The sequence below is a fragment of the Littorina saxatilis genome, linkage group LG7 (genome assembly GCF_037325665.1).
Source record: "Littorina saxatilis isolate snail1 linkage group LG7, US_GU_Lsax_2.0, whole genome shotgun sequence".
NCBI lineage: Eukaryota > Metazoa > Mollusca > Gastropoda > Littorinimorpha > Littorinidae > Littorina > Littorina saxatilis.
This window is the reverse complement of record NC_090251.1, coordinates 57,308,381-57,324,394: the sequence shown is the minus strand read 5'-3', so window position 1 is coordinate 57,324,394 and position 16,014 is coordinate 57,308,381. Positions and strand designations below refer to the sequence as shown.

At 42.6% G+C, this 16,014-nt stretch overlaps 1 protein-coding gene across 1 annotated transcript in view; it reads left to right on the top strand.

The window, feature by feature from the left end:
* Positions 1-904: 904 nt before the first annotated feature.
* LOC138971874 (atrial natriuretic peptide receptor 2-like) overlaps positions 905-16,014 on the top strand; it is a 54,806-nt gene continuing 39,696 nt past the window's right edge. The window contains exons 1-2 of the mRNA XM_070344712.1: positions 905-1,692; positions 13,058-13,167. Of these exons, the coding sequence (XP_070200813.1) occupies positions 1,427-1,692; positions 13,058-13,167 (376 nt within the window). The 5' untranslated portion in view covers positions 905-1,426. The remainder of the gene's footprint in view (positions 1,693-13,057; positions 13,168-16,014) is intronic.

Below are 16,014 nucleotides of genomic sequence, written 5' to 3'. Positions count from 1 at the left end.
TGTCTTCTCCATTTCTTTCTGGTGCTTGTTGTTTCTTTTGTTTTAAAAATGGCCTCAGGAGTAAAACTGAATTACAACGTGGAAAGTACGCAGGGAAAGACGGTGTTGATGTGATCATTCATAAAAAAAAAATCCTGAAAACAAAAAAGAAAGATCAGCTGAATTGTGAACGTGCTCCCCAAACAATGGTCACCTGTGTCCGATGACTAACTTCCGTTTGGAAAGGAAGGAGTCGTATTTTTGGGAAAATTCGCAGTATTTTTGTGAAACTTGATCTGCATTTTAAGATTTACGCGGAACGTCTTTTTCGTTCAACTTTTTCTGCAGATATTACCGGAAGTACTGTACTGATTTCAGTGACACTTCTGTGAACAAAGCTTTGTGGTGAACGCTACAATCTAACCGGTCTCCATCTTCTAAAAAACAAAGCCTGTGGACAAAAAGACAATAGAATAACACCTTCAGCTTGTGCTCAGGACAATCACCTAATGGTTAGTGTCGACCTGTAAACAGTTTATAAACAGAAAGGTTAGTGTCGACCTGTAAACAGTTTATAAACATAATGGTTAGTGTCGACCTGTAAACAGTTTATAAACAGAATGGTTAGTGTCGACCTGTAAACAGTTTATAAACAGAAAGGTTAGTGTCGACCTGTAAACAGTTTACAAACAGAATGGTTAGTGTCAACCTGTAAACAGTTTACAAACAGAATGGTTAGTGTCAACCTGTAAACAGTTTACAAACAGAATGGTTAGTGTCAACCTGTAAACAGTTTACAAACAGAATGGTTAGTGTCAACCTGTAAACAGGTTACAAACAGAATGGTTAGTGTCAACCTGTAAACAGTTTACAAACAGAATGGTTAGTGTCAACCTGTAAACAGGTTACAAACAGAATGGTTAGTGTCAACCTGTAAACAGTTTACAAACAGAATGGTTAGTGTCAACCTGTAAACAGTTTACAAACAGAATGGTTAGTGTCAACCTGTAAACAGGTTACAAACAGAATGGTTAGTGTCAACCTGTAAACAGTTTACAAACAGAATGGTTAGTGTCAACCTGTAAACAGTTTACAAACAGAATGGTTAGTGTCAACCTGTAAACAAACAGAATGGAAACACTTTCTCTTCTGACAGAGAAATGAGCAAAATAGCACTACTATCTTTGAAGTGTATCTGACAAATCCTTAAACAAAAAGACTTCGGGGAAAACAAGTGTTCGATTTCTGTTATACATTTTACAGTTATTTAAAACCAAAAGAAGACTGTGCAAGATACAACAATTTGAGCCACAATTGGAGATACTAGTGAGGATAATTGATTAATACACGTGTGGAAGCGTCCAAAGACCTCCGATTATACCGCTATAAAAAACACACTAAATACTTCAGAAAAAAACACGAACTTAAAAATACAGACAGACAAACAATGGCTTCTTCATCGACATCCGTTCCCTCGTCGTCGTTGTCGTCGTCGTGGTGGTGGTGTGTGGTGCTGAGAGTGGTGGTGCTGGTGCTGACAGCCAGTACGGTGCCAGCACAGGACAGGTACAACTGGACGAGAAAGGAGTTCCGTATGGCTTGGCTGGCACCCAAAGAGATGTACCGGAAGTTCAGTGCTGGCACCAGTGTTAACGCCCTCAAAGTCTCCCTGTTGATCGCTGAACAAACCCACATTGTCAACTATAAAATACGGTGAGTCTGCTATGATAGTCTTAATGATGTACTGGTTGGTGTTGAAATCCCCCAGAATATTGAACATGTCCGAATTGTCCGAATGCTAGTATGTCAGCTGTGAAGCTTTGACTACCATAACTTCAAACAGTTGAACAATGTGTGTACTTTTTTCTTTTAGTCTTTCATTAAAAAATAAAATAATAAATTATACAGACATTTTTTTTCGACGATAACCTGAAAGATAACACTACTTTCAGAATATGAAGAGAAATATCTGCATTGTAAGCTACTATTTTGTTTTGCTCCTTTGAATTGATGAAAACGAAATACAAGTGAGAACTTTTAAGTATTCTGGAGACGGCAATACATTCTGCTGAGTGTTTGTGGCCAAAAAGCAACCCACATCGAGAACATCCTTTCGTCATTACAGCCCTGAAAGTCCAACAAATGGTTTGTTTCTTTGCTTAACGCCCAGCCGACCACGAAGGGCCATATCAGGGCGGTGCTGCTTTGACATATAACGTGCGCCACACACAAGACAGAAGTCGCAGCACAGGCTTCATGTCTCACCCAGTCACATTATTCTGACACCGGACCAACCAGTCCTAGCACTAACCCCATAATGCCAGACGCCAGGCGGAGCAGTCACTAGATTGCCAATTTTAAAGTCTTAGGTATGACCCGGCCGGGGTTCGAACCCACGACCTCCCGATCACGGGGCGGACGCCTTACCACTAGGCCAACCGTGCCGGTCCAACGAATGGTGTACTCGCCTTTGGCTAGTGATTCTGAAAATGTACTAGTTAGCTAGAGAGCAAACTTTACTATCCAAACCACAATTTGCTTCAGCAACTTTAGTCAATCTGTTGGCCTGGGCCACTAAAGGCCAGTAGTGTTTTAGTGAACAAGTCTGGTGCCCTATGGTCAAGTTTCCGTCGTTATCTCACAAATACACATGTTAAGACCAATTTTGTTTGTTGTTTCAGCCATTTTCACTCCTTGAACTTACTAAAAAGTTTAATTAAATCGATAAATATTTGGAAGTATATCGATGAGTGGTCGCGGTCTAAATATCTTTGCAGAATTGGCTTAGCATGGAGCAACTTTTCCCTAGCGAAACAAGTGTTTTTAGCGCATAACATTTTAATGACAGTATGACGTCATATGAGCTTGTGTTATACAGTTGAGGGTAAGCATGTTTAGTACGCAATACACGACTCCTCTTTCCTAAAAACAAGAAGAAACAAGTCGCGTAAGGCGAAAATACAACATTTAGTCAAGTAGCTGTCGAACTCACAGAATGAAACTGAACGCAATGCCATTTTTCAGCAAGACCGTATACTCGTAGCATCGTCAGTCCACCGCTCATGGCAAAGGCAGTGAAATTGACAAGAAGTAGTAGTTGCGCTAAGAAGGATAGCACGCTTTTCTGTACCTCTCTTTGTTTTAACTTTCTGAGCGTGTTTTTAATCCAAACATATCATATCTATATGTTTTTGGAATCAGAAACCGACAAGGAATAAGATGAAAGTGTTTTTAAATTGATTTCGACAATTTAATTTTGATAATAATTTTTATATATTTAATTTTCAGAGCTTGTTTTTAATCCAAATATAACATATTTATATGTTTTTGGAATCAGAAAATGATGGAGAATAAGATGAACGTAAATTTGGATCGTTTTATAAATTTTTATTTGTTTTTACAATTTTCAGATTTTTAATGACCAAAGTCATTAATTAATTTTTAAGCCACCAAGCTGAAATGCAATACCGAAGTCCGGGCTTCGTCGAAGATTACTTGACCAAAATTTCAACCAATTTGGTTGAAAAATGAGGGCGTGACAGTGCCGCCTCAACTTTCACGAAAAGCCGGATATGACGTCATCAAAGACATTTATCAAAAAAATGAAAAAAAACGTTCGGGGATTTCATACCCAGGAACTCTCATGTCAAATTTCATAAAGATCGGTCCAGTAGTTTAGTCTGAATCGCTCTACACACACACAGACAGACACACACACACACACACACACACGCACATACACCACGACCCTCGTCTCGATTCCCCCCTCTACGTTAAAACATTTAGTCAAAACTTGACTAAATGTAAAAAAATCATGAACATTTGTGCGCCAAAACTAAACGTTGAAAAACAAACATGCGACGCGAAGTAATCTAGCTAACATCAGACATTATTTGAGCGCAAGGAACACGTATGTTACTGGGGTTTGTTAGTTTCCATGCATATTCTGCTGGGCCGGACCCAGGGGGGGGGGGGGGGGGTTCCAGGGGTTCCGGAACCCCACCCCTGGAAAAAGCATGTACCTTGCTTTGAGTGGGTTTTTTTTTTTTACTAGTTTTAGCACCAAAACAATGCTGCTCTTAACCCTCAAAACTAGGCCCAGAATGCACCAGATTGCACAGATTTTAACCGTTTTTCAAAAATGTTCCGGGGGGGCATGCCCCCGGACCCCCCTAGTGCGCGCGCCTGCTTTGCAGGCGTGCGCTTGTGGCTTCGCCACTTCGCTGATTTGCCCCCCCAAAAAAGGAGGAACCCCCCCCCCCCTTACAACTCATTTGGTCCGGCCCTGTTCTGTATGCCCCAAGTGAAAAAAAGATGGGAAATTGTTATGGTTGTATTCTCCTTTTGCCCTCAGTCCGCCTACCATCAGTTTAAACACTTAAGTCAACTTTCATTTTCTGCTGCCATCTTTTGGATTTGAGGAAGCAACGCCTAAGACGAATATTCATTTTGATCCCCCATTCTCATTGTCCTGTGTCCGTGTGTCCACTTTTAGGCTCAATTCGTATTCAATTGTCCATGAATTAACACCCCCTCCCCCTTCTTTATGGATTGTTGATGCCGGAACTTTAGCAATCTTTTCGTTTCGGATTTCTTCTTGCAAGCGAGTTTCATCGACGATTTTGAGATAAGGTCATTATCTGTATCATTGTTTGTCTGTTGAGATAAGGTCAATATCTGTATCATTGTTTGTCTGTTGAGATAAGGTCAATATCTGTAGCATTGTTTGTCTGTTGAGATAAGGTCAATATCTGTATCATTGTCTGTCTGTTGAGATAAGGTCAATATCTGTAGCATTGTTTGTCTGTTGAGACAAGGTCAATATCTGTACCATTGTTTGTCTGTTGAGATAAGGTCATTATCTGTAGCATTGTTTGTCTGTTGAGATAAGGTCATTAACTGTACCATTGTCTGTCTGTTGAGATAAGGTCATTATCTGTAGCATTGTTTGTCTGTTGAGATAAGGTCATTATCTGTATCATTGTTTGTCTGTTGAGATAAGGTCATTATCTGTATCATTGTTTGTCTGTTGAGATAAGGTCAATATCTGTATCATTGTTTGTCTGTTGCCTCTCTGTCCACAGTGGCTTTTTGTTTGTTTGAAGCTACACGGTAAGGTGGCGGGGGTTGGGGGTGGGGCGGGGGGGGGGGGGGGGGGGTATATTTAAGGGCCTAGGGGGGAAGACGATGGCCCAGGGGTAGGAGGTATGTGCGTGAAGACAAATGTAGAGTGGAGAATTAACGGCTCTTCAGACACGTGTCTGTCATCTTTTGTCATCGTCTCGCATGGCACAGCCAGACACGGAATATTCCCTTCAAGCGTGTACTAGTTTACACTGTTTGAGGGTACGCTTTATTTTTCGTATTACAGACATCGTGCGTACATCATACTGTTGTGTTTGTATGTTTTCACTTCACTAGAATAATGTGTTGAAGACACTCGCATCTCCATTAGCAAACTGTACTATTATTTAAGATAAACAAAGAAACAACAACCTCCTGAATGTGCGAAACACACCTTTAAACTGTTATTATCTGTTAAGTTGTGTATTACAGACAATGTGCGTACTTCACAGTGCTGTGTTTGTATATGTTTCTATCATTAGAATAATGTGTTGAATACTTCCCCATCTCCGTCAACAAACTGAATTATTATTCCATCAGACGACCAAGAAACAGCAAACTATTAAATGTGCGAAGCAAACATTTAAAATGTTAGCTGTGGAGTGTATTAGTATGGAGGTAGAAATGAACAAAAGGAAAGCAAAAAAAGGTAATGATATAACAGGAATGAAAATGCAAGTGCAAGTTGGAACAAAAGGTATTGATATAACAGGAAAGAAAATGCAAGTGCAAGTTGGAACAAAAGGTATTGATATAACAGGAAAGAAAATGCAAGTGCAAGTTGGAACAAAAGGTATTGATATAACAGGAAAGAAAATGCAAGTGCAAGTTGGAACAAAAGGTATTGATATAACAGGAATGAAAATGCAAGTGCAAGTTGGAACAAAAGGTATTGATATAACAGGAAAGAAAATGCAAGTGCAAGTTGGAACAAAAGGTATTGATATAACAGGAATGAAAATGCAAGTGCAAGTTGGAACAAAAGGTATTGATATAACAGGAATGAAAATGCAAGTGCAAGTTGGAACAAAAGGTATTGATATAACAGGAAAGAAAATGCAAGTGCAAGTTGGAACAAAAGGTATTGATATAACAGGAATGAAAATGCAAGTGCAAGTTGGAACAAAAGGTATTGATATAACAGGAATGAAAATGCAAGTGCAAGTTGGAACAAAAGGTATTGATATAACAGGAATGAAAATGCAAGTGCAAGTTGGAACAAAAGGTATTGATATAACAGGAATGAAAATGCAAGTGCAAGTTGGAACAAAAGGTATTGATATAACAGGAATGAAAATGCAAGTGCAAGTTGGAACAAAAGGTATTGATATAACAGGAAAGAAAATGCAAGTGCAAGTTGGAACAAAAGGTATTGATATAACAGGAATGAAAATGCAAGTGCAAGTTGGAACAAAAGGTATTGATATAACAGGAAAGAAAATGCAAGTGCAAGTTGGAACAAAAGGTATTGATATAACAGGAATGAAAATGCAAGTGCAAGTTGGAACAAAAGGTATTGATATAACAGGAATGAAAATGCAAGTGCAAGTTGGAACAAAAGGTATTGATATAACAGGAATGAAAATGCAAGTGCAAGTTGGAACAAAAGGTATTGATATAACAGGAATGAAAATGCAAGTGCAAGTTGGAACAAAAGGTATTGATATAACAGGAATGAAAATGCAAGTGCAAGTTGGAACAAAAGGTATTGATATAACAGGAATGAAAATGCAAGTGCAAGTTGGAACAAAAGGTATTGATATAACAGGAATGAAAATGCAAGTGCAAGTTGGAACAAAAGGTATTGATATAACAGGAATGAAAATGCAAGTGCAAGTTGGAACAAAAGGTATTGATATAACAGGAATGAAAATGCAAGTGCAAGTTGGAACAAAAGAACACATAGACTGGCAGACAAACACAAACACACAGAAGACGTACAGTTTTAAATAAATTGTGAAGCGAACAGATAATAGGATCATCAGAAGTAAAACTATAGGAAAGAAAGTAGCCAAGGTGATAGAAATCATAACTTAGATTTATAGATTTTAGAAAATATTATAGAAATTAATAGATAGCTTATTCAGCGCAAACTATGGAATTATTCTGTTATCTTCGCGCTTTGAAATAACGCTTGAGAAACACAATATAAATTCACAACATACTACGTGTAACGTCTTAGTGACATCATACTGAGGCACGATAGAATGACGACACAATAACATAGGCTTTACTGGACTATTGGGATTTTACAGACACACAGTCAAGCTTGTAATTTCTCTTTTAGAGATGAATAAAGATTATTGTATTGTATTGTATTGTATTGTAAAAAGAAAGAGAGTCGGCGCTAGCTAAAGAAGGGCACCAGAAAAAAGCGGGGAACGAGAGAGAGAGAGAGAGAGAGAGAGAGAGAGAGAGAGAGAGAGAGAGAGAGAGAGAGAGAGAGAGAGAGAGAGAGAGAGAGAGAGAGAGAGAGAGAGAGAGAGAGAGAGAGAGAGAGAGAGAGAGAGAGAGAGAGAGAGAGAGAGAGACAGAAAGAAAGAGACAGACTGAGACAGATAGGACAGAGACAGATACAGAGAGACAGAGAAACAGACAGACAGACAGAGACAGAGAGAAAGATAGAAAGACAGAAAGAGACAGGAGAAAGACAGATAGGAGAGAGACAGAGGAACATGAGACGGAAAGAGTGGGAGAGACATGAGAGAAGGGGCCATGATGATGAAGAGCTGATCGATTGAGAGCAGAAAGAGACGCAAAATATGGCCGCGCCTAGTTGTAGGGGAATTAACCACACGTCCGGTCACGTGACCGATTAGCCAATGGCGTGAAAAGCATCATGTTTCACAAGCCAGGCAATCGCTGTATTATTCTTGTGTCTTTTCCACTCCCATTATATACTGCACCATGGTCCTGGATACAGATCAACAGCTCGGGTGAAAGAGAGAGAGAGAGAGAGAGAGAGAGAGAGAGAGAGAGAGAGAGAGAGAGAGAGAGAGAGAGAGAGAGAGAGAGAGAGAGAGAGAGAGAGAGAGAGAAACTGAAACTGAAACTGAAACTGAAACTGAACTTTATTACCAAAGGATAGAGGTTTTAGGCTAAGCCTAATCTTACAACCTGTCCCTTATACAAACACTTAATACAGACGCACATAAAATAGATAGTAAAATTGACAAGGTTATTGTTACTTACAGACGTACATAATGTAAATATTAATAAGAAAAGGGTTATGGTTTTGTATACACATTCAAAAATGGGAAAAACAATATAGTGTGGAAATTGCAGCATAGTTGCAATAATGCATTGCATATAAACAGCCCCCACGCATGTAGAAAAGAGAGAGAGAGAGAGAGAGAGAGAGAGAGAGAGAGAGAGAGAGAGAGAGAGAGAGAGAGAGAGGGGGGGCTGAGAGAGAGAGAGGAAGAGAGAGACATGAGTTTTAAGGCGGTAGTAGTAGTAGTGTTACTGGTGGTGGTGGTGGTGGTGGTGGTGGTGATGGTGGTGGTGAAAGCAGTAGTAGTGGTACAGACAGACAGACACACAGACAAACAGAGAGACCGATAGACATACAGTTAGACAGACAGAGAGAGAGACAGACAGATATACAGACAGACAGACAGAGAGAGACAGACAGATAGACAGACAGACAGACAGACAGAGAGAGACAGACAGATAGACCGACAGTTAGACAGAGAGATAGACAGACAGGCAGACAGACAGACAGACATATAGACAGACAGACAGTCAGTCAGTCAGACAGACAGGTAGACAGACAGCTCGACAGACAGCTAGACAGACAGACAGATAGACAGACAGACAGACATACTGACAGACAGACAGACAGATAGACATACTGACAAACAGACAGACAGACAGACAGACAGACAGATTGACAGACAGTCATACATACATGCTAAGCTATTGTCAATAAACAAATTAGGGTTTACTGCAATCGAATTAATCACTTTTAAAATGTGAGCATACTTCATGGGTACTCAGTGGGAGGGCATAAGGCGGACAGCAGCACAAGTCACAACATCAAACCAAACCTTAGACATTGATGCATTTAATAGTTTTAACGAGTTGCCTTTTGTTTTATCATTCTGGTGTTTATCTATACTGTTCAAAAAAAGAAACGCATAGTTGCTACTTGCCAAATTTGTTTTATTTTTCGAAAAAATTAACAGAAAATCCAATATTTAGATTATTTGTTTGAAATTTGGTATGGACACAGTTGAATGCACACACAGTTCATTTGCATCTTCAAATCAATCAGTCAATCAATACGATTGGGTGCCGAGGCTGTCAAGTCAGTAGGGGGTGTGACTGCCTTGAGCAGCAACAACTGCCCGGCACCTTCTGGGCATGGACTGGATCAGATGCCGGATATCTTGCTGTGGGATGGTGTCCCACTCCTCCTGAAGTGCCTGCAATAGATCGCGGTGATTTGCCGGCGCTTCTTCTCGCCTGCGCACACGTCTGTCCAATTCATCCCAGAGGTGTTCTATCGGGTTCATGTCTGGCGACATGGATGGCCAGGGAAGCACCTGGACATGGTGGTCGGTGAGGAACTGGGTGGTGAGTCGTGCTGTGTGCGGGCGAGCGTTGTCCTGCTGGAATATGGCATCCTGGTCAGCCAGAAGAGGAAGGGCGTGTGGGCGCAGAATTTCCTCCACGTATCGCTGGGCAGTTATGCGCCCTTGGACGTGCACCAGGGTGCTCCTTCCAGCGGTATTGATCGCCCCCCACACCATGACGCCTCCACCACCATGAACGGGTGCCTCATCCACACAGTTGGGCGCGTAACGTTCGTTTACTCTCCGGTAGACCCTCCTCCGACCATCATGTCGCTGGAGCAGGAAGTAGGACTCGTCGCTGAACCACACGTGTCTCCAGTGATTCCGGACGGTCCAGCGAAGGTGCTGGTTGCCCCACTGCACTCGGTTCTGGCGATGGCGGCGGGTGAGGACAGCTCCTCTGTGAGGTCTGCGAGCTCTCAAACCAGCTTCATGCAGGCGGTTCCGCACGGTCTGGTCCGATAATCGGTGTGGCCCGGGGAGAGCCTGGACAGAAGATGAGGCCGACAGGAAACGATTCCGGAGGTGGCGGAGCCGTATGAAGCGGTCGTGAGCAGCAGTTGTCGCCCTTGGTCTTCCCGCTCGTGGCAAGTCAGCAACGGAGCCAGTGGCTTGAAACCTGACCCACAGTCTACTGATGGTGCTCTGGGACACGTGGAAGTGCCTGGCGATTGCACTTTGACTTTGGCCTGCTTGTAAACGACCCAATGCAATTTGGCGGTCTTCTCTGCTCAATCGGGCCATCTTTCGTCGCTGAATTGTCGTCTGATTTCTTTGTGGCGAACAATCCGCTTTTATGGGTTTTGGAAGACATGGTGAGAGCTCAATATTCCCCGAGTTTCACGAGATTACACTGAAGCATGACGAGTGGTCATGCCAAATGAGCAATTTTGACATTGTAGCCACTGATAACGCATGCGTCACGTGCAGAGCTCACTTGTGGCAATGGACGAAAGGTCGACGACCAGATAAACATTTTCTGCAGTTTGGTGGATATCCTTGTAGCCATATAACTAAATTAACCAAATATTACAAGCTATGCGTTTCTTTTTTTGAACAGTATAGATGTGCTGTGTATCTTATAAGAAGTTCTTAAAAGTTCGAAGTTATTTTAGCATATAGGTTTTTTATGGTCTTAACAGTTAAACATGTATTACGTTATCATTAAGATTCATGCTTTGTTAGCACTAAGCAGTTGTTTTAATCAGTCTGGTTTTCTCTTGTTTTCATCTCATGAACATTCTAAATGTTAGACTAACTTATTGTCTTGTACAGAATAACAACTGTGTGAATGGTGCTATACTGAATGAAAGAGTGTGACATGAAGTTCTTGTACATCATTGTAAAAAGTGTGAATGACGTTTTAGTTTAGATGTCAAGCGCTTAGAGCAAGCCTTTTTAACGAAAGTTTTTGATTTAGCGCTATATAAATGTTCTTCTTATTATTATTATTATAAACCAAACCGTTGTGAAAGATGTAAATGCCACTTCTACAGCTCTGGAAAACATGTGTCCCCAAGAAACACCTGCACCAAGATGTCTATGCCACACACTGATGGATGTTGCCACTTAGAGCATTCGTGTACATACACACTGCACTCTCAAGATTGACGTCGTGGGTTACTTAACAGAGAAGAAACATTGTACTTGTCTATCTATACTCTTACAACAAGTAAAGGACCGGTCAAGAAAATGAAATCAATCTTTCAAAAGCTGCTAAAAAGTAGGGTCTAATAATTTAGATTAATATTTCTCTTATTCAACTGCACATAAGGACTCTGAGTGTTGCTCCATGAACATGTTTGGCAGACTGTTTTTATTGTGTTACGCTAAACACCTGCTTTCAGGTGAACAGGGGGTGGTTTTCAAAGTCCTCTGAAATCGGCGCAAAACACGCTTCGTTTGGAGGCTTTGCCGAGGAGCTCAACTGCACTTCACCTAGCTGCCATTCATACCTACTATCAGCATCCGGGTCACAGAAAGGAGTTTACCTGGAAAACCATAGCGGTCTTATCGCCTTCAATCAGCTATAAGAACACCTGTCAATAAAATCACAGATTATGAAGCTAAAAAGTGCAACCTACTCCCCCCCCCCCCACTAACAAAACAAGTAATGGGGAGGGTAAGAAGAACATTGACGTAGCAGATGAAGCCATTAGTCTACTCTACACAGGTACATGCGCTACATGCGTGGGGGCTGTCAAACGGCTACGTCAGGCGGTCTTGTCCTGCGTACATAGCCTACGTTGAATGGTATTTTCATGTGCACAGGAAAGCTTGCTGGCCTCCTGCAACCTTTAATGTAATAAAAACACCACACACCCAAAAAAACAGCCAACAACAACAACAACAACTTGTAACATGTCTGTGCTTTGTTCCTGGACACATCATAATTGTGGCCATTTCTGCGATTTTGGACACTGATGATAGAAGCCTCTGATGATAGAAGCCTCTGATGATAGTAGCCTCTGATGATAGAAGCCTCTGATTGTGGACACTGATGATAGAAGCCTCTGATTGGAGCAAGGCAGGGTGAAAGTTGGAGCACAATGTACACACTTTACTGAGCTCACTGACTCCCACTTGCTGAATTTCTAAAAGTTCAAGGAAGTGACTGTTTTCTCATAAATGGCCACATTATTATTAGCAAAACGTGTAAAACAAGGAGGGGGGGGGGGGTGCACAAAGCTTCGTTCCGACAGGGGCTGTGCGACATCATGGCACAGCATCATCTGACAGAATCCCCAACTCCACCAAGGCAGCGATGACAGAGATTTCTAAACACAGCAAAATGTGATAGAACCATGACCATGATCAAGACTGTTCTATGTTTTCACGGTGACATGATGAGACGGCAACGTGCAACGCCAAAGCCGGTCTGTCTCTGTCAGAGGCTGTTAAACAGCAGTGCAAAGGCCGATGTGATAGAGACTGCTAAACACAGCAAACTATGAACATTATCTATAAACTGTTCTTTGCTCTCAGGGTAAAAATGGCACGACAGTAAATGCAATGCAAAGACAGCGCTTTGACAGAGGCTGCTAAACACAGCAAAATATGAACATAGTCTGCAGACTGTTGTGCGTTTTCAGGGTGAAGTGGTACGACACTAAATGCAACGTTGTGACAAGGACTGCTATACACAGCAAAATATGAACATAATCTATTGACTGTTGTGTGTTTTAAGGGTGAAGTGGTACGATACTAAATGCAACGTTGTGACAAGGACTGCTATACACAGCAAACTATAAACATACTATTTCAACTGTTGTGTGTTTTGAGGGTGAAGTGGTACGATACTAAATGCAACGTTGTGACAAGGACTGCAAAACACAACAAAATATGAACATAATCTATTGACTGTTGTGTGTTTTCAGGGTGAAGTGGTACGACAGTAAGTGCGACGCCAAGGCCGCGCTGACGGCCGCAGTGGACGCCAGGAGAGACTTTGATCCGGACCTCTTCCTGGGCCCGCCATGTTCGGAAGGTGAGCCTTGCTTGCAGCATCTCTCGGCGTTGGACAAAGGACAAGGCAATACAACATTTATTTTGAAAAGAAGCTAAGGTTACATGAAATAGGCAAATTACAACAACAGCAACAACAACATCAACAATAGAAAATAATAACAAGACACAGCTCTTCACAGTGATCAGAACATAAATAGGCTAACCCAATTTTCCACCTCAGTTAATGGATAATTTACTGTTTCACAAATTTAATTGGGAATGTATCGAAACTTTCAGTGGTGAGGAAAAAACCCATTTGTTTCACGACAGCTAGACAGAAAACTCACAGGTAACATTGTAAGCTGACAGGTAACAATGTAAGCTGACAGGTAACAATGTAAGCCTTCCTCGGAAATATCCCCATGACTGTGCACAGACAGTTACACGGCTGTTGACACGTGGTACGCGACCAAGTGGAGGGATGGTCTTATCCCACGTAAAGCCTGGCCGGGTGTGAGATAATGAACCAAGTGGAGGGATGGTCTTATCCCACGTACAGCCTGGCCAGGTGTGAGATAATGAACCAAGTGGAGGGGTGGTCTTATCCCACGTACAGCCTAGCCAGGTGTGAGATAATGAACCAAGTGGAGGGATGGTCTTATCCCACGTAAAGCCTGGCCAGGTGTGAGATAATGAACCAAGTGGAGGGATGGTCTTATCCCACGTACAGCCTGGCCAGGTGTGAGATAATGAACCAAGTGGAGGGATGGTCTTATCCCACGTAAAGCCAGGTCAGGTGTGAGATAATGAACCAAGTGGAGGGATGGTCTTATCCCACGTAAAGCCTGGCGGCCAGGTGTGAGATAATGAACCAAGTGGAGGGATGGTCTTATCCCACGTAAAGCCTAGCCAGGTGTGAGATAATGAACCAAGTGGAGGGATGGTCTTATCCCACGTACAGCCTGGCCAGGTGTGAGATAATGAACCAAGTGGAGGGATGGTCTTATCCCACGTAAAGCCTGGCCAGGTGTGAGATAATGAACCAAGTGGAGGGATGGTCTTATCCCACGTAAAGCCTGGCCAGGTGTGAGATAATGAACCAAGTGGAGGGATGGTCTTATCCCACGTAAAGCCTGGCCAGGTGTGAGATAATGAACCAAGTGGAGGGATGGTCTTATCCCACGTAAAGCCTGGCCAGGTGTGAGATAATGAACCAAGTGGAGGGATGGTCTTATCCCACGTAAAGCTTGGCCGGGTGTGAGATAATGAACCAAGTGGAGGGATGGTCTTATCCCACGTAAAGCCTGGCCAGGTGTGAGATAATGAACCAAGTGGAGGGATGGTCTTATCCCACGTAAAGCCTGGCGGCCAGGTGTGAGATAATGAACCAAGTGGAGGGATGGTCTTATCCCACGTACAGCCTGGCCAGGTGTGAGATAATGAACCAAGTGGAGGGATGGTCTTATCCCACGTCAAGCCTGGCCAGGTGTGAGATAATGAACCAAGTGGAGGGGTGGTCTTATCCCACGTAAAGCCTGGCCGGGTGTGAGATAATGAACCAAGTGGAGGGATGGTCTTATCCCACGTAAAGCCAGGCCAGGTGTGAGATAATGAACCAAGTGGAGGGATGGTCTTATCCCACGTAAAGCTTGGCCGGGTGTGAGATAATGAACCAAGTGGAGGGATGGTCTTATCCCACGTAAAGCCTGGCCAGGTGTGAGATAATGAACCAAGTGGAGGGATGGTCTTATCCCACGTAAAGCCTGGCCAGGTGTGAGATAATGAACCAAGTGGAGGGATGGTCTTATCCCACGTAAAGCCTGGCCAGGTGTGAGATAATGAACCAAGTGGAGGGATGGTCTTATCCCACGTAAAGCCTGGCCAGGTGTGAGATAATGAACCAAGTGGAGGGATGGTCTTATCCCACGTAAAGCCTGGCCAGGTGTGAGATAATGAACCAAGTGGAGGGATGGTCTTATCCCACGTCAAGCCTGGCCAGGTGTGAGATAATGAACCAAGTGGAGGGGTGGTCTTATCCCACGTAAAGCCTGGCCGGGTGTGAGATAATGAACCAAGTAGAGGGATGGTCTTATCCCACGTAAAGCCAGGCCAGGTGTGAGATAATGAACCAAGTGGAGGGGTGGTCTTATCCCACGTAAAGCTTGGCCGGGTGTGAGATAATGAACCAAGTGGAGGGATGGTCTTATCCCACGTAAAGCCAGGCCAGGTGTGAGATAATGAACCAAGTGGAGGGATGGTCTTATCCCACGTAAAGCCTGGCCAGGTGTGAGATAATGAACCAAGTGGAGGGATGGTCTTATCCCACGTAAAGCCTGGCCAGGTGTGAGATAATCTTTACCTTGTTAAAAAATATGCATTTTTACGATTTTTGTAGCGTGTTGAAGTGACACGTTTGCCTGCATTCACGACTCGCTTGACCCCTACCCTGTATAACATGACCCCTACCCTGTATAACATGACCCCTACCCTGTATAACATGACCCCTACCCTGTATAACACAATTTATGAAAAGTAAAAAACAAAAACGATTAAATACTATGCACTAATCCAAGAGCCAGTAAAATATCCTCCACGAATCTGTTTTTCGTTTTGATTTACCTTATCTGGTTAATATTTTACTGTACATCGTCTACTGTGACTGGCAATCAGTTCACTCATAGAAACAGGACAGAGTTATGTATGTACATCGTCTGCTGTGACTGGCAATCAGTTCACTCATAGAAACAGGACAGAGTTATGTATGTACATCGTCTGCTGTGACTGGCAATCAGTTCACTCATAGAAACAGGACAGAGTTATGTATGTACATTGTCTGCTGTGACTGGCAATCAGTTCACTCATAGAAACAGGACAGAGTTATGTATGT